The 19,908-nt window shown below is 38.8% G+C and overlaps 1 protein-coding gene across 6 annotated transcripts in view; it reads left to right on the forward strand.

The window, feature by feature from the left end:
* The window catches only part of DCLK3 (doublecortin like kinase 3), a 150,055-nt gene that overhangs the window by 36,477 nt on the left and 93,670 nt on the right, over positions 1 to 19,908 (forward strand). For 4 of the 6 annotated variants that reach the window (XM_058184230.1, XM_058184231.1, XM_058184232.1 and 1 more), the window contains exons 2-3: positions 1,640 to 3,525; positions 8,574 to 8,706. In XM_058184230.1, the coding sequence (XP_058040213.1) occupies positions 1,640 to 3,525; positions 8,574 to 8,706 (2,019 nt within the window). Of the gene's footprint in view, positions 1 to 1,639; positions 3,526 to 8,573; positions 8,707 to 17,727; positions 17,896 to 19,908 lie in introns of those variants that run through there. The other 2 variants (XM_058184228.1, XM_058184233.1) reach the window with 2 other exon arrangements.

A 19,908-nucleotide genomic window follows, 5' to 3' on the forward strand; every position in this document is an offset into this window, starting at 1 on the left:
TTCTATTTCTTCTCTTATTTTCTCATTATTGTCCATCATCTCCTTAAACCTTTCTTCACTTTCCCTTGCTCTTTAATCAAATCTTCCAAAGCTGGTTCAGAACTCCTTCTACCCCCAGTCTTAGGTGGTTTAGTAGCCATTTCAGTTTTTAAAATTCACAAAATTTAAGTCTAGAAACTTCTCTTTTCTCCTTTAAGTATAGGAGAGTTCACTTCATTACAATCCACACGTAACGTTTCTTAGCTTCTTAGTTACACAGCCTGTTTACAGTTCCATTCTTCACTTTCACTTCCTTTCAAGCGCCATTTTAAACAGTCAGTTAAAACAAAGAAAAAAAAGTTTCTCTTTTTAAAAGGGTAGAAGTCAGGAAATCAAAAATACTTGCAATCCAGTAATTGTTCACTTGTGCTTATTCCGTCTGCTTATAGAAATCCACAAAGAAAAGACAATTAGCAGAGATGGACACTTTTTTCTTTTCCTGCTTTTGCAGGAGTGCACTGAAGATCGGAGCTTGGCAGGGTTATTTATGGGACTCGACCCTCAGGGCTCTGCTTAAAAAAAAAGAAAGCCCCTGGGGAGATCTACCACTCCCTGCTGCTCTTATCTCTCCCTTTCATCCAGGGAGGGAAATTAAAGCCAGCTTTTTCCTGGCTTTTATGATGTTCAGTACAGAGCGCCTTAATTAGGCACTCAGCGAAGAAGGTGGCGCCAACGGAAGCCCCTACTCTTTTATTGATTATGAAGGCTACTCCATTTCTTCTGAGGGATTCTTGCCCGCAGTGGTCATCTGAATTAAATTCACCCATTCCTGTCCATTTTAGTTCACTGATTCCTAAGATGTCGATGTTCAGTCTTGTCATCTCTAATTTGATCATGTCCAGCTTACCTTGATTCATGGATCTTACATTCCAGGGTCCTATGGAGAAAAAATCTTTACAGTATTGGAATTTCCTTTCACCACCAGATACATTCACAGCTGAGCATCGTTTCGGCTTTGGCCCAGTGGCTTTCATTCTTTCTGGCACTACTAGTACTAGCCCTCCGCTCTTCTCTAGTAGCATATTGGACACCTTCCGACCTGAGGGGCTCATCTTACGGCGTCATCTCTTTTTTCCTTTTTGTACTGTCCATGGGGTTTTCATGGCAAAGATACTGAAGTGGGTTGCCATTTCCTTCTCCAGTGGATCACGTTTTGTCAGAACTCTCTGCTATGACCTGTCCGTCTTGGGTGTCCCTGCACAGCATAGCTCATAGCTTCATTGAGCCATGCAAGCCCCTTCGCCAAGACAAGGCAGTAATCCATGAAGGATTTATATATGCTTGATGAATTTTATGTTATGATAAAAGCCTTTTTTCTGAGAAAATAGTTTTTAAAAAAATATTTTGGATTTGCATTTTGGGATACTCCAAAACACTTTTAAGTGTTAACTATACTGGGGTGTTTGTTTGTTTTTTGTATCTTCATCAGAAAATCCTGTTCTTTAATTTATTCATCTAAAAATATTTTTTTATTATAATATTGATTAATCTGGAATATCTTTATTTATTTCTTAAACCAGCAGGTAGAAAATATGCTACAAACATCAATGATAAGATTTTTGACCTCATTCCTTAATCTGTTTATTTTCTTTTCCTGCAGAACCTCAAGGAATTTTTGATCCCACTTTAAGCTGCATGAGATCACGTGTGACTGAAAGAATATTACAAAGTACTTGCCCACCAATTGCCCATGGAAGTTATGGAAAGCCCTACTTTGGTACAAATGGTTTCAGTTCTCCTTTTACAAATTTTCGGACTGCTTTCCACACTATCCATTCTGAGAACAGCCCAGTAAAGCCAAGGATTATCACAGTAGTGAAGCCCTGTGGACATGCCGTAAGAAAGATAACGTTGCTTTTAAATCGGCGTTCTGTTCAAACATTTGAACAGCTGATTGCTGACATCTCAGAAGCCTTGGGATTTCCACGGTGGAAGAATGATCGTGTGAGAAAATTATACAATCTAAAGGGAAGGGAAATCAGAAGTGTTTCTGATTTCTTTAGAGAGGGTGATACATTTATAGCTATGGGAAAGGAACACTTAACCCTGAAAACCCTTGAAATGGCAATCCATGAACTTTATCCTGATAAGCCTTACGTTCTTCTTACTAGGGCTTCAGAAAATTGGGAACAACCTCAGAAGCTGAAACACAGAATGCATGAGAAAACTTCTAAGTTAGAAAAGAGCCTTGAACCCACAGTTGTTAACAACTGCATGGATGTCATATCTCCTAAACTATTTAACAAGCATTACATCAAAGCTCAGACTAGGAACAGACAGGAAGAGAAATTGAGGCCCAAAAAGAGATGGATAAGAGACAACTGGCATGGAGAACATGAGTTGAAACCCACTAGAAAACCTAAAGAAATTGAGGAATATTTTAACAAAGAGAGAAATCCTGAAAGTGACACTGAAAGTAGTTCGGATACAATTATCAGATGTGAGAAATGTGAAAGAGAAAGACAGCTGAAACAAAATTTGCAAAAAGAAAGACAGAATGATTTTCAGTTTAGGAACAGAGACTTGAATGTAAGAGCATGTAAGAGATACCATGTTGAAAAACCTGCAAAATTGAGAAGTTGTAGGAAATTACTAGAACACTCAGTAGAAGAAGCTGAAGTTACGTGGAAGGAAGCTGGTTGTCAGAGTACATCGACAACTTCACATAATCATACCAGTAAAGATCTTGAGAAGCAAAAAAGAAGTATTTACAGAGATCAGATCCTGCAGAACCAGGATGAAGAATTAGGAATAATGAAGACAAAACCACTAGAAAGTCAGCACACTATAGTAGGAGATATCTATGAGCTAAAGAAGGAACATAGAAAACGTTCTAGAATGAATCAGAGCTGTTGGTTGATAAAAAGTTCCCAGGCTGATGGAGAGAAGCAAACAAAATTTCAAGGAGAAAAAAAAGAGGTACAGAAGTTAAAAGAAGGAAATACTAGAGATGAGAAAATGGAGCAGGGGGAGAGTAAACAGATGAATCAGGAAAGGGAGGAAAAACTTAAAATTAACAAAGAAGAGAAAAACCAGTGTAAGTCCAGTGATGTAAAATTGAGACATGATGTCTCTAGCAGAGCAGATATGGAAAATTGCTATGAAATTGGCAGAACTATTGGAGATGGGAACTTTGCTGTTGTGATGGAGTGTCATCATCGAAGCACTAATCAGATCTATGCAATGAAAATCATTGATAAATCAAAGCTGAAGGGAAAGGAGGATATGCTAGAAAATGAAATCTTGATAATCAAGAGCCTCTCCCACCCCAACATTGTAAGCTTGATTGAAGTGTTTGAAAGTGAAGAAGAAATTTACTTAATCATGGAATATGTCCCTGGTGGGGACTTATTTGATGCCATTATAGAGAGTGTGAAATTCACAGAACATGATGCTGCTCTCATGATAACAGATCTGTGTGAAGCCCTTATATATATCCACAGCAAGAACATAGTTCACAGAGATCTCAAGCCTGAAAATCTTCTGGTAAGAATTGCAAAATACACTGTGTCTTCTAATAAACTGATTATTGCAATTTATTATTTCGGTTTATATGAACAAATGATCTAGCACAGGAGTATGAAAAATATGTAGAATGGTACAAATTGTTCCTATCCCTTTAAGGCTTAATGTAGGAATTTGGATTGATTGAATGGATTACATTCTCTGATTAAGCTCACTGAAAAAGCTTGGAGTACTTTCTTGAGAAAAGGAATTTGTGATTTGCATTAGATGTAATTCCATTCAACTTTAATACATTATTTAAAAAAACAAAAACAAATAACAGAGCAGGGTCCCTAACCTTTTGGACCTCAGGGACCACCAAGTTCATAATTTTAAATCCTGTGGATCACTAATATGAATTCAGTGCGCTGCTTGCTGAAGCGCCTGGATTCCCAATGATAGGATGGGGTCCTTCAGGCACTCTCCCTCCTCTCTCTTTCTCTTTCTCTTTCTCTCTCTCTCTCTCTCTCTCTCTCTCTCTCCGTCTCCCACTCATTCTCTTTCATTATCTTTCTGATTCCCTCTCTCTTTCTTTCCCTCTCTCTTTCCTTCTCTTTCTTTCATTCTCTGTCTCTCTCATTCTGTCTCTTTCTCTCTCATTCTCTCATTGTCTCTCTCTTTTATTCTCTCTCTCATTCTCTTTCATTCTGTCTCTCATTCTCTCTCTCTCATTCTGTCTCTCTCATTCTTTGTCTCTGTCTCTGTCTTCTTATTCTCTCTCATTCTCTCTCTCTCTGATTCTCTCTTTCATTCTCTGATTTTCTCTTTCTTTCATTCTCCCTCTCTCTCCCCTTTCTCTTTCTCTCCCCCACTCTTTCTCTCTCATTCTCTTTCTCTCTCTCCTCCCTCTCTCTCCCATTCCCTCTCTGTCTCTTTCTGTCTCTCTCTCTCATTCTGTCTCTCTCTCTCTCTCTCTCTCATTCTCCGTATTGGTGGAGACAGCAGACAGGGATGGGTTGTGCCCTGTTCAGACAGAGGACTGAGCCTGTGCAAAGTTGTTAAGTCCCGCCCTTGTTGCCAGGGTCCCCCAGCTTTCGGCTCAGTCCTCAGACTGGATGGATATGTTGGAATTTTCCCCCCTTTCTGGCTGTTGCCTCATCTTTCTTTCATTGAAAAATTCCTGAAATTTCTTTGTCGATTGTTGTGAGTAGTTTTTCTCATTCCCTCCCTTGGATAGAGTTGTGGGGGAGGAAGTTCTCTTCTTAGCAGTGGGCTTTGCCTGCTGCTTAGAGGATTAAGGATTAATCCTCAAGGATTAACATCGTCCTGAGAAGAAAAAGCAGGCAGGGTGAGAAGGCTACAAGAGCTTCGCGGTCCAAGTTGGATACAAACTGCTTTTGCTGTAGCGGCCTATTCGTGTAACAGCGTATTTGACCCGCAGCGCAGCTACATCAGCAGCATGGACCACTCAGGCGTTCTTGCTGGAAATATGCAGAGTGGCCATCTGGACTTCTCCTTCACCCTTTATCAAGCATTACAAGATAGATTAGTTCACCTCTGCTGAGGCAGCATTTGGCCACAGGGTGTTGCAAAGTGTTCATACTAGTGGGGAGTCCCAAGACCAGACTAGGGCCCACCCATAGTTGGGACTGCAGGCTTTGGTATGTCCCATTCCTGGCTGCTGTTTCCACCAATATGGAGAAGGGGTGTTGGTTCATACCTGACACACACCTTCTCATTGAGTGGAGACAGCAGCCAGTCCCTCCCTTGGATGTCTGGTCTTTCTCTTGTCTCCTTTCTATTTCTTACCTTGTTCCAACACATCGAGTCTGTTAATCTTCATCTTCGCCGTAAGCTGGGGATCCCTGGCAACAAGGGTGGGACTGAACAACTTTGCACAAGCTCAATCCTCTGTTTGAAAAGGGCACAACCCATTCTTGGTTGCTGCTCACTCAACGAGAAGGTGCATGTCAGGTAAGAACCAATGCTCCTTCTCTTTCTTTCATTCTATCTCTTTCTCTCTTTCTCTCTCTCTCTTTTTCTCTCCCCCTCTCTTTCTCTCTCATTCTCTCTCTTTCTCCCCCCCCAATTATCTTTCTCTCTTTTTCATCTCATGGGCCAGCCAGTGTCTTGGGGCTGAGAGGAAGTCAAGAATCTCCCTGAGAGACCAAGGTGCACGGAGCATCAACAAGGGCTGGCGAGATCCAGCAAGAGACTAAGCTTTGCTCCCACTCTGGAATATAGAACAAATCTCCATCCCCCGTCCTTCTCTTGCCAGACGAGGAGTGACTGGGAAGGGAGGGCGAGGGGCGGGGACAGCCACTTGTGGGTTCAGCCGACAGGAAGCTACAGCAGGGGGAAGAAACAGCTGAGGTTCCCGCCACCCATTGCTTTGGTCCGCCTACACCGCCACCCCCCATTGCACCATTACCTCACTCCAGCTGGTGAGGGGTGCGCTGCAAAGTTGCAAGTTGCACAAACCTCCCTCTATGGTGGAGATTTACAGCCCCACCATGAGCTGCCTGGCCAGTCCCATTGTTGTGTCTTGCCCGCCCTCAGAGCAGCCGGGGCCTTCTTACCTGCTCCCGAACACTGAGGAATGTATGCCTTCCAGCCCCAGTCCTGGCTCCATGCCCAGACAAACTGCAGAAGAAGGAGCATCTCCCTGCCCCAGCCCTGACTCCATGCCCAGGCAAACGGAGCAGCTAGACCCCTCCCCCTCCTCCACAGCAGGTGAGCCTGAGGAGGGTTTACTCCCAACAACAGCTGATTGGAGTGACCCTCGCATCAGAAGATTGGAGAGGCGGAGGCAACAGAAGGAAGGGAGGGGCAGGCCTTAATGAGTGCTGAGTCATGGAGCCACACCCCATGGCCTATATAAAGGATCTACTTTCTGGCAGTCTCTGAGTCAGGCAAAAGTCGAACTTATCTTGCTGAAGTCACTTACTGGTCTCCTGCCTGCTCTGAGGACTTTGCTAGGACTTTGGGCAGAGCTGCAGAGGCAAGCCTGATTCGGATTTCCCTGACCCAGCTGTCAGCGGAGGAGTGGGACACGACACCCATATTCCAGAGTCCTAGTCACAGGACTGGCCATTGCTCATCCCAGATCTGCTCCTCCACTCGGGTGCACTGTAGACCACCAAAATTTTCTCATGGACCATCAGTGATCTGCAGATCACCGGTTGGTGACCACTGACTTAGAGTATACCCCCCTCTTTGAAACTGGTAAATAGGTTTTACTCAGCTATTCTACAAAATAGAATGCAAAAGTGAAACATGATTAATTTCTCTGATGAGCTTAATAATTTGCAGTATGTAAATAAGCTTTAGTGTGTTTGAGAAATGGAATGGATAGATGCATAGCAAAATTTTATATGGATTGGACAATATTCCATCTTATGTGGAAGAGAAAAATGTGAGCCTGTTGTAACTTATGTATAGAAGAAATTTTTTTTATTTTTTTTTACATTTATATCCTGCCCTTCTCCGAAGACTCAGGGCGGCTTACAGTGTATAAGGCAATAGTCTCATTCTATTTGTATATTTACAAAGTCAACTTATTGCCCCCCCAACAATCTGGGTCCTCATTTTACCTACCTTATAAAGGATGGAAGGCTGAGTCAACCTTGGGCCGGGCTTGAACCTGCAGTAATTGCAGGCTAGTGTGTTCTAATAACAGGCTCCTTACAGCCTGAGCTATTCTGGCCCTGAATGAATATACCTTTAGAGATATTCATTGAAGTCACTGATAGCTTTCTTGGCTCATCAGTTCAAACACATGTAGATTTACATGCCTTCATTTTTAATAAACTTTTTGCCTTCCTGTTTTCATATAAGTATTCAGGAGATATATCAGAACCATGTCCAAAGAAACCAAAAAGAAAATCAAAGGCGAAACTCTTCATTCATTTAAGTGGCTTTAGGAGGAACACAGTGGCTCATAAAATTTCACACAGTTTCATTTATCAAAACTCCAGTGTTATTCAGAAAAAATATTCGAAGTGTACACTTCTTAATATAAGTTAGAGGCATCTGAAGCTTAGATTTTCACTTGCCTTATGCTGATTCTCATCATTGGTTTATTACACAAATCACTTCATATTCTAAAACTAACTTCCAAAGAATTCCTTGATATTTTTCTCAAGATTCTCTTCAACTGAGGCACCATAAGGTGTCATTGAGAGGTTTGTTATTGCAACAGTATTGTGTTACTACTCAAGGAACTTCAGTCTGGGTAGTTCTCAACTTATGACCACAATTGAGCCCAACATTTCTGTTGCTCCATTTTATGACATTTTTGCCACAGCTGTTAAGTGAATCACTGCAATTGTTAAACAAATTATGCTGTCATTAAGTGAATCTATCTTACTCTATTGACTGATTGTCAGAAGCTAACTGAGAAGATTACAGATGATCACATGACCCTAGGCATAACTACATGCCAGTTGTTAAGCATCCGAATTTTGAAGATGTGACAAGGAATTACAGCAAGAGTTGTTACTGTATTTTTCGGTCTATAAGAATACACTTTTTTGTCTCCCAAAAGTGGGCCCTTCCAAAAGGGCCCAAAAAAAGCCTTGAAAATGGGCTGAAGAAAGCCTCAAAAACGGGCTGAAAAAAGCCTCAAAAATGGGTTGAAAAAAGCCCTTGAAACAGATTGAAAAAAGACTGGAAAAGGGCCGAAAAAAGGCCTGAAAAAAGCAAGGCCAAAAACTTTTTGTTGTTGTTTCCTCTTCTAAATTTAGGTGTGTCTTATAGTCCAAAAAATATGGTAGGTATGAAAACCAGTTGAAAGTCACTTTTTTCAGTGCCTTTGTAACTTTGGTAAGTAAATGAATGGTATAAGTTGAGGACCATAGCAAAAGAGGTAGATTTCTATAGAGATTTAACCAACCTAGTCCATTAAAACCTTTGAATTGCTCCATAACAATCAATATCTGATTATTTGTGATAGGCAATTAGATAGGATAGGTTCTATCCCACTATCAGTTTTGTAGCAATAGAGAGCCATTGTGTATTTCAATTTTCAGTTGATGCTTACGTGTAATTCACACTAGTGATTTCTGCCTAATTTTGGTTTTCCTGCTCAGGTTCAGCGTAATCCAGATAAAACTACCACATTGAAACTAGCAGATTTTGGTCTTGCAAAACAGGTGGTAAGACCAATATTCACTGTATGTGGAACTCCAACTTATGTTGCTCCTGAAATACTTGCTGAGAATGGTGAATATAATTTTTTGTAAAAATTTTATGTTATGTAAGCATTTGATTAATTTTGTTTTATTTTGTTTAGCTTTTATCCAGGTAGATGTTCTTTAACTATGAACGTATTGATATGGCCAAGATTGTTTTTTGTTTTTTTTTAATTTGCATTTATATCCCGCCCTTCTCCGAAGACTCAGGGCGGCTTACACTATGTCAGGCAATAGTCTTCATCCATTTGTATACTATATACAAAGTCAACTTATTGCCCCCCAACAATTTGGGTCCTCATTTTACCTACCTTATAAAGGATGGAAGGCTGAGTCAACCTTGGGCCTGATGGGACTTGAACCTGCAATATTGCAGGCAGTTGCTGTTAATAACAGGCTACATTAGCCTGTTGAGCCACCAGAGGCCCAAGATTGTTCCTTTGTGCTGTCCATTCTTACAACACTATGAATTTGTCCTCCACAAAAGATTGTGTTATATTACAGAGTTGTCAGTTTGATCTCTTATTGCTCAGTTGTCTCTTTCTGATGGTAATTTTTTTTTTCATTAAAAAGTTTTATTTTTACAATCATATCAAACAGCTCATCCAATGTACAGTTATATACAATTAGTCGGGCTTGCCCAGTCACCACCCCCCTTTTTAACACTCTTCCCTCTTCTACCTTCTTCTACTTTCCAGACCTTCCTCTCCTTCTCTTATCTACATCCTCTCCTCCCTCCACCCTACACCTTCCTTCTCCCTCTTCTACCCCTCTTCCTTCCTCTTCTCCTCTTTCCTACCTCCTACTCTCTCCTCTTTTCTCCCTCCCCACCATTCTAAAATGGTAACTGGGCAGACCCGACCCTACACTAATTATATTTATACATCTTCAATAATCCCTGTACATTAACCATCACTCCATCCTCTACCCTCAACCCCCCCAAATCCCCTCCCCCCACCCCCCACCCCGACTTCCCAGAACAAAATGCAGGGTATCAAAACTAACAATCATAATCCAAAATAATTCCTAAATTATAATCTCTAGTCACTCCACACATAATCACAGTCTCAATTCCCCTCTCCTTCAGAAATATATCTAATACAAAATATTTCCTAAATTTACTCATATGCTATTCGATATTTTTTTATCTGATACTTATTTTGAATATAATCAATCCACATTTTCCATTCTAAAATATATTTTTCTTGTGTATAGTCTTTCAAGTAAGCAGAAATTTTTGCAATTTCTGCCAGATTTGATACTTTGAGTGTCCATTCTTCAATTGTAGGTAATTCTTCTTTCTTCCAATATTGAGCAATCAAAAGTCTCGCGGTTGTTATTAAGTTCAAAATCAATTTAGTCTCTATAGCTGTACAATCCATAATTATTCCTAGTAGAAAGAAGTGTGGAGTAAATTTAATCTTCTTTTTCAAAATATTCTGCATAATCCACCATACTTTAATCCAAAATGCTTTAACTTTTTTACAAGTCCACCATATATGGTAATAAGTGGCATCTTCACAATCGCATCTCCAACATTTAGCCTGTACATTAGAATACATACATGACAACTTTTTTGGGTCTAAATGCCATCTATTATACATCTGTGCTTGTATAAATTTAACATTCTTCACCCAAATTCTTTCCCAAGTTTCCAACATTATTGGTTGCTGAAAATTTTGTGCCCACTTAATCATACAATCCTTAACCAATTCAGTCTCTAAGTCTATTTCTACTAATACATTATACAACCTCTTAATATGCTGTTGGCCTTGATCTCTCTTTTGTTTTAACAAATTATCCTCAGTTTGCTTAACACCTATTTTTTGATCTAATTTCCATCTAGCTTGTAATTGTCCATATTGAAACCATGTATAATTTTTCCCTTCTTCCTCCATCTTTTCTCTGGATTTTAATTGTAATTCCCCCTTTTCCATACAAAGGAGTTCTTTATAGGTAACTACCTCCATCTTTTGATATATATTTATATTTTCTATCATGTGTCTCGGGATTGCCCATATTGGAATCTTTCCATCTAATTTATATTGATATTTCCTCCAGACCCTCAATAATGCATTTCTAATTATATTATTTTTAAATATTTTATCTACTTTCTTATCATATAATAAATAGGCATGCCACCCATATAACAAATCATAACCTTCTATATTCAAAACTCTTTCCTCAGTTAAATTAATCCAATCACTAGTTAATGATAAGACAACTGCTTCATAATACAATTTTAAATTAGGCATTTTAAGACTCCCCCTTTCCCTTGTGTCCTGCATTATTTTTAATTTTATTCTTGGTTTTTTGCCCATCCATACAAAGTTATTAACCCCCTTTTGCCATTCCTGTAATTTGATATCATCCTTAAGTACCGGTATCATTTGAAACAAAAATAGAAACCTGGGCAAAACATTCATTTTTATAGCCGCTATTCTTCCCAGCAAGGATAGTTGTAACTTCTTCCAATTCTCCATTTCTTTCCATACCTTCTGCCACAATACCTCATAATTATTTTTGTATAATTTGACATTTAAAGCTGTAATATATATTCCTAAATATTTAACCTTTTTAACGATTTCAAAACCCATAGTTCTTTCTAACTCTTCTTTTTGTTGTATATTCGTATTTTTAGTTATCATCTTTGTCTTTTGCTGATTTACCTTAAATCCAGATACTTTACCATACTGACCAATTATATCTTTTAAACCAGTAGCTGGGTATATTGGTTGGGATACAGTAACAACCAAGACATCTGCAAAAGCTCTTAATCTATAATCTTGATGTTTAACTCTAATTCCTTTTATTCGATCAGAACCACGTATTTTATTCAGAAGAATTTCTAAAGTTAAAATAAAAAGTAATCGGAACAGGGGACATCCCTGTCTCATCCCTTTCCCAATTTTGAAAGTTTCTGTTAACCCACCATTTACTATTATTTGTGCTGTTTGCTTCTGATATATTGCTTTAATTGCATGGATAAAATAATCCCCAAATTGCATTTTTTCTATTACTTTAAACAAAAACTGCCAGTCCAATCTGTCAAAGGCTTTTTCAGCATCCCAAAAAAAGAGTGCCGCTGAGACTTGGTTGTTTCGTTCCAAATATTCAAGTAAATTTACAATTTGCCTCACATTATATCTCATGTGCCTACCCTTAATAAATCCTGATTGATCATTATGAATTATTTGATTCATCACTGGCATTAATCTATTAGCAAGTATCTTGGCAAATATCTTGTAATCAGTATTTAAAAGTGATATGGGCCTATAATTCTCTGCTTTAATACCATCTCGATCTTCTTTCGGTATTAACAAAATAAAGGCTGTCCTCCATGAAGGGGGAACATCCCCTCCCATTTAAATTTTATTAAATAACTCTTTAAGTGGTTCAACCGTCTCATTTTGTAAATTTTTATTTTGTTAAACAGCTGTTAAACCATCTGTACCTGGTGCTTTACCGATTTTAAGTTGCTTAATTGCTAACAAAATTTCCTCTGAAGTAATTAATTGATTCAGTTCTTCTCTTTGATTTTCTGTAAGCTCACAAATATTTTGTTGTTGTAAATATCTTTCTATCTCTGTATCATCAATCATATCCCTAGTATATAACTTACTATAATACTCTAAAAATGCTTTTTTAATCAAGTTCTTTTGATAAACTTCCTTACCCCTATATTCTATTTTATCAATCGTTCGTGATTTCTGTTTTTTCCTTATTAAATAGGCAAGCCATCTTCCTGGCTTATTGGCATTATTAAACGTATTATGTTTTACATATTGTAAATTAATTGCTACTTGATCTGCCATCAACATGTTAAACTGACTTCTTAATATATTTATTGATTCTTTTATTTTACTATTTCCTGGGCTATTTATCAATAACCGGTTTTTCTTTTTAATTTCCTCTTCCAATTCCTTTTTCTTTTTCTGCAATTATATATTCATATAAATATAATAAATATAATACTATATATAATACTATATTTAATTATTCATTTGTATAAGATTTCCTCTCATATAAGCTTTATTAGCATCCCAAATCATCTCTATAGATTTCTCTTTTTTCGTATTCATAATAAAAAATTCTTTCATTTGCTTTTTACATTCATTTACATTTTGTTCATATTTAAACAAATTCTCATTCAACCTCCATGATCTCCTAGCGTCCTTTTCCCGATCAAATTCAATCCAAACCGGACTATGATCAGATAGAGTTCTTGAACAAATCTTCGTCTTCTTCACTCTAGAGTACAAATCATTAGGAATCAAGATAAAATAAATCCTCGAAAATGATTGATGCCTATCAGAGAAGAAGGTAAAATCCCTCTCTTCTGTATGATGTTCTCTCCAAATATCTCTTAATTCCAAGTCCTCCATCATTTCAAAAAAAGCCTTTGGTAATTTCGCCCGGCTTGAAATCTTCCTTAAACATTTTTGCCTTTTCGAGTATCCAACACACCATTCCAATCACCCATTAATATATATGATTTATAATCCCAAAATACTATTCTTTTATGTAAAAACTTGAAAAAAAATTCTTGTTGTTGATTCGGAGCATAAACTCCTATTAATAATGTCTTCTTTCCCTCCAACAAAAGTTCAATAGCAATATATCTTCCTTGCTTATCCACCTCAATTAATTTTGCTGATATATCCTTCTTTATATATATAACTAAACCGTGTTTTTTTTCCAAAGAGGAGGCAACAAAATGTACTCCCAGTTTTGAGTTTATCAAATATTTCTGGTCTAAAGATCTAATATGTGTTTCTTGTAAACAGGTAATGTCATTTTTAAATTGTTTCAAATAATGAAATACTTACCTTCTCTTCTGTGGTGAATTCAAACCATTAACGTTCCAAGATAATAGTTTAATTGCCATTATCAGCCAAAGGAAACTTTTGGAACACCAGCCGCAGATCACATTTTGCTTTAGGCCTTGCTCCTCCCACTGTTTCCGTTGTAGTAGTTGCCAGTTGTTGTTGTGCCTTCATCTCTTGTTCCCTGCGTTTAACAGCAGCTCTTGTCGGCTTTTGTTCCTTTGAATCTGAACCCGTCGTAGGTATTTCCAACACTTGTAATAAATCTTCTTCCATCACAATCTGTTCTTGTACCTGCTTCACTTCTCTTTCCTTCACTTCAGTCTCCCTTCTTCTAGCTTCCAATGGGGGAAGACTTCCAACTTTTAATGCCTAAACATAAAATTCTCTTGCTTTTCCAACTGTATTGAGACGATGTACTTTCCCTGCATAATATACTATTATACCAGTTGGAATATCCCATCTATATTCAATCTGACGTTTTTTAAGTTCATTCACCAGGAAGGCAAATTCCTTCCTAGCCCTTAACATTTTTGGTGGAATTTCCTTTAATATTAAAATATCTTGACCAGCAACCTGTATCTTCTCCCCCTTATATGAGGCTTGCAGAATCTGATTTCTCACTGTTCTATTTGTAAAATAAATAACAACATCCCTTGGCAACTTTTTTTGCCTTGCTATCCAAGAATTCACACGATATATTTTATCAATTTGATAAGCCACATCTGCTGGACGGACTGCTAATATCTCAGCAAATACTTCAGAAAAAATTTCCCTTAAATTCTCTTCTTTATTCTCTTTCAAGCCACGGATTCTTAAAGCAAATTCCATATTTCTATATTGTATCAAAACTATTTCATCATCTGTTTTTTCCATTTTACTTTGAAATTCATCCATTTTATTTTCTAATTTTGAGTTAAATTGCTTGATTTCCTCAACTTCCTCTTCTAATAAAATCACATTTGTTGCCAAACTTTGTACTGCAATTACAAATCCTTCTTTAACTTCTTTATTTCCCACTTGAATTTCTAATATCTGCTCTTTCATTTCAGACATCTCATCAGTTATTACTTTAAATTTTTCTTGTATAAAGTCCTTCAAGTTCTCTTGTAATGCCTCTAAATTCAATGTTCTAGTGTCTGCTGTATGAGCTGGAGAGGCGCCAGCTGATGAGATTCCAGAGCCCTTTGTTACAGTAGACTTTAATTGTTTGGCTGCCATCTTCTATAAAATTATTTATTTATTTCCAACTTAATATTCACTTTAAATCTTAACCTCTGAAAAACACAGTCTTTTTAAAGCAATATTTAAAAATCTCCCCTAGATTCTATCAGCAGGCAGCAAGTAGTTAAAGTAGCAAATAACATGCAATTTACCAGCAGTAGATGGCAAGCAATAAATGTATCACTTTCGCTTTCCACTCGTTAGCTTGTTAACAATTTGCCTCCATTTTCTTGCTATTTTCAAGCTTGTTACAAAGTAACGGGGAATTGGCTTGGCTACTTGCATAAAGTTCTCCCACTTTCGTTCTGTCCGGTATAATCCTTTTATTGTCCAAAATAAATCTTGGCGTTTGGTCGTGGTGATTGGTTCCGCCAAAGCAAAAAAATCCTCGGATCTGGAGCACTTTGGGTTGCTGGAGGGAACTTAACCCTTCAAACCCCTTTTTTCTCAGGGGTTTTAGGGAAGTTCTACCTCTACCCTGCAGCTCACCTCCTCTTCTTCTCCCGAAGAGGGGTTTTTTCGAACCGCTGGATGGCAGATTTAAGCTGTCCTAGCGATTCCACATAATCCAGAGGTTGGCGATCATAAAGATCACCGCCATCACCTACGGTGCCAAACAGGAAGTCAAACAGGAAGGTAATTATTGAGGAATGCTGAATTGTCTCCAGGAATGCATGTCTGAAAATGCACAAAAGGTTGGTACAGAAATGGGGATAGGGATAAACTTTAGGAATTGTTTTACATCAGTCCCCTTTCTTTTCCTGAAAAAAGTAGGAATTTCTATGCTATGGGAGTACAATTGGATTATGTAGTCTTTGTGTTTTGTTGACAGTATTAATTAGGAAAATGAGCAATTCAGTACACAATAACAGTCTGTATACAAATGTATACAGTATACAAAAGCAATGATGTGCTTTTTTACATACTTCAGCAGAGCTAGTCTTTCAAGCAGTACTGTACTTTCTGAGTTCAGTAGACTGTAGTTATTTAATGTTGTATTTTACTTCTTAAGGACAGGGAAGTTTTTACTTGATATGTAACTGATCTTACTTTGGTTAGTTGCCCCTTTGCCTTCAGTGGAGACATGAAATAAATGAATAACTGTGTGCCATCATGTTCTTCACTATGTATTAATCAGATGGCAAAAATGATTTGGGCAAAGGAGAGGGGAGAGAAAACAAAAGTGGTGCATGGTATAGAAATTTGCTGGTGTTGCTCAGTGATCTCACTAACACCACACTGGTGTAAATTGTTTATATATTATTACCTATTTTTCATCGTTTCTTCTTTATATATCATGTGAAACAATATGCTCAAGAAACTGGCAATTTTTATTGTTTATGAGACACCAACAGCCTTTTGAGAGACAGTGGCTTTTGAAGTTCAAAGCTGGGATAAACCCAAAAATTGCTGGCATATTTCTTATGTTTTAGTTAAGACCTTGACAATCCAAATTGCTTCATATGTAGGTGAGAAGTACAAGGTCTTCATCCCTGTCTATGTGTGTACACATATATGAATCTGTTTTTGAATACACGTAATGGCATACATATAAATATACAGATACTATATTATGATATGAGTGAATTGAAAACATGGGTTCATTCAGTCCTTGTATGTGAGAATAACCGTGAGAGACAGGTGCGAAGAGATGCTGCCCTGGAAATGATCAGATAAGTGGGGTGGTCCCTGCAGCTGTCTAAAGAGCAGAGAAAGAAACTTAGAAAAGATCCCCTATAACCGTGATGGTGAACCTATGGCACGTGTGCCAGAGGTGGCACATAGTGCCCTCTCTGATGGCATGCAAGCCATCACCCAGTTCAGCTCCACTGCACATGCATGTGCACTCCCCACCGGCCAGCTGGTCTTCAGGTCTGTGCTGCGCATGGGTGGTGTGTGCAGGGGAGGAGGCACGAGCGCATGCACGGGGGGGGCAGATGCAGGGGGCCGCACAGGTGCGTGTTTGCATGTGCAGGGACCGCATGTCCATTGCATTTTGGGGGGTTCGGCCTTGCACATGCGCATTTGGTTAGCCATTACTGCCCTACAACTTGTAGTCTATAAATAGAGACCATAGGACACTTCCCTTCAAACTTGCAAGAATCTATTACTAGATTCAGTAAAGTAGAATTAGCTCATCAGGTTATCATTATCTGTCGTGTCCCCCTACCCCTCCGATGACCGGGTCTAGGAAGTCCGTATCAAGCGTGGCCACGAAGCCTCTGCAGCTTTGCCAAATTCCTTTCAGATTTCTCAGGGCAGGCAGGAATCCAAGTTGTGACTTCAGCAAACTAGATGAGACTTTGCTTGACTCAAGGAATGCCAAAAGCAGGTCCTTTATATAGGCTGTGGGTGTGGCTCCATGACTCAGCATTTATCCAGGCCTGCCCCTCCCTTCCTTCTGCTGACGTCTCCTCTCAGATCTCCGGAAGCAAGGATCCTCCCACTTTGAATTGTTTTCTGCTGTTTGAGAAAGGGAGGGGTCAGGAGGAGTAGGCCCGAGCAATTCCAATCTGTGGCCAACCTCCCCCGATGGCTGAGCCAAAGGAACACACGCTGCATGAGTGAGGTTTGTTTGTTCATTCCTGACATCCTGTCTGGGCATGGGGCCAGGGCCGGGGGCTGGAGGCATGACAGGCCGTTCATCTTCATTATCAGACTCAGAGTCTGATAGCAGACCCGGGACGAGATGGGAGGGGCCCGGCTGAGGAGAGGAGGGAGGACGAGGCACAACATTATCATTAGCTTATTGGGTTTCCTGATAAGGCTGACAGCCCTATTTATAATAGCAACTGCCTCTGTATAAGCCTGGCAAGAAGAAATGATAATGGATCCAAATCATTCTTGATTAAGTTTAGGATGATTAGAAGGTTATTAAATATACTTAGAATTGCATGTGACTTAAGACATAAGAAATTTATTCGTATATTTTATTCATATTTTAAAACATGAAAGCAAAAATTAAATCATTTGCCAATGTCAATATTTTTTCTTTCTCTCAGGCTATGGTTTAGAAGTTGATATGTGGGCTACTGGTGTAATACTCTATATTTTACTTTGTGGCTTTCCACCTTTCCGAAGTCATGAACGAGATCAGGAAGAGTTATTTCAAATTATACAGCTTGGACAGTATGAATTTCTCTCTCCGTACTGGGAAAACATTTCATCTGGTAAGTTTCCTTTAGTAAGCAGGCTAAACAGGTTTTTATTTTATTTTATTTTATTTTTATTTTATTTATTTTATTTTATTTATTTTATTTTATTTTATTTTATTTTGCTAGTTGTTGCTGACTAAAGGGGGTGGTGACTCTGGGCTCACCCTAGCTTCTGCCAGCCTAGCAGTTCAAAAGCATGCAAATGCGAATAGATAAACAGGTACCACTTTGGTGGGAAGGAACAGATTGTAATTGTTGCTATATTTATTTCATATTCTTGGAATTGTAGGAGATGAGAGTCAATATCTAATGTAATAATCTGGGAAGCTGTTTTAATTTTTAAAGATATATATATACATAAGAGTGGAAAGATAGCACTGAAGAAGTGTATCTATTAAACCTTTAGAATAGAGGTATCAAACTCAATTTCATTGAGGGCCACGTCAGCATTATGGTTGCCCTCAAAGGACCAATTGCATGTAAGATTATGATGATACACAGCGGCCAGGTGGGCATGGCTGGGGTAGGTGTGGCTGGCTGGTCACAACTGGGTCACTGGTCACAACTGGGTCACTAGATGGGCATGGCTGGCTTGACGCCACTCACTGGGCATGGAACGGCTGGGTGAAATGGAATAAGTCGCACTGGCTAACTTGACATGGGAACAATTCAGTGCCCCACAAGCTCTTTGCCTTCCCAAACTGCTGGCAGCCAAGCATGCAACACACACATACCCACATGCACACCGCATTTTAAGTTTGGAGACTTATCCACAGAGAAAGGAGAGGATCTCCTCCCCATCCCCAGGTATGATTGGCAATTAGCAAGCTCAGATGTGGATAAAAATCTAGTCCTCCCTCCCAGGGGGCCCAAGCAGGAGACGCTACACTATTTCTGACAAATGGCAGTCCAATCTCTTCTTGAAAATCTCAAGTGATGAAGCTCCCATAACTTCCAAAGACAAGCTATTCCATTGGTTGATTGTTCTCATTGTCAGAAAATTTCTTCTTATTTCCAGGTTGAATCTTTCCTTGTTCAGTTTGCATCCATTACAGGTGCTTCTGAAAATGGCTTGATCCCTTCTCTCTGTGGCAGCTCCTCAAATATTGGAAGACTGCTATCATATCTCTCCTGGTCCTTCTCTTCACTAGACTAGCCATGCCCAGTTCCTGTAATGTTCTTCATATGTAGCCACCAGTCCCCTAATCATCCCTGTTGTTCTTCTCAGCACTCTTTCTAGAATCTCAACATCTTTTTTATAGTGTGGTAACCAAAACTAAATGCAGCATTCTAGGTGTGGTCTTATTAAGGCTTTATAGAGTGATATTAGTATCTCACTGGATCTTGATTGTATCCCTCTGTTAATGCAATTTAGGATTGCATTCACTTTTTTGGCTGCCACTGCACATTGCTGGCTGGTTGTCCACTAAGACTCCAAGATCTCTCTCACAGTTATTGCTATTAAGCCTGGCTTCACCCAGTCTATACATGTACTTTTGGTTTTTCTTGCCTAAGTGTAAGACTTTACTTTTCTCTACATTGAATTTCATTTTGTTAGATAGGGCCCAATGTTCAAGTCTGTCAAGATCTATCTGGATCTTGAGCCTATTTTCTAGGGTGTTAGCTATTGTTGCCAACTTAGTACCATCTGCACATTTGGTAAGTTCCCTTCTATTCCCTCATCTAAGTCATTTATGAAGATATTGAAAAGTACTAAGTACTTAGTACTAAGTACTAAGACAGAACCTTGTGGTACCTCACTGCTAACTTCCCTCCATGTAGACTTAGACCCATTAAGGACTACTTGTTGGGTACAAGTATGTAATCTGTCAGATCCCCGTGATTTCTATTCATCAAGACCAGACAGGTGTTCTCTTACTATTTTTTTGCTTATTTAAATTTTTATTTCTAGTCTGTCTTTTACAGTTATATTTTTGGTCGGTTGGGCTATAGTTTCTTTTTGTGTGAAGGCCGATGCAAAGAATGAGTTAAGCAGCTCTGCTTTCTCTATGTTGCCTGTTACTTCCT

Source organism: Ahaetulla prasina, chromosome 4, assembly GCF_028640845.1.
Source record: "Ahaetulla prasina isolate Xishuangbanna chromosome 4, ASM2864084v1, whole genome shotgun sequence".
NCBI classification, from domain to species: domain Eukaryota; kingdom Metazoa; phylum Chordata; class Lepidosauria; order Squamata; family Colubridae; genus Ahaetulla; species Ahaetulla prasina.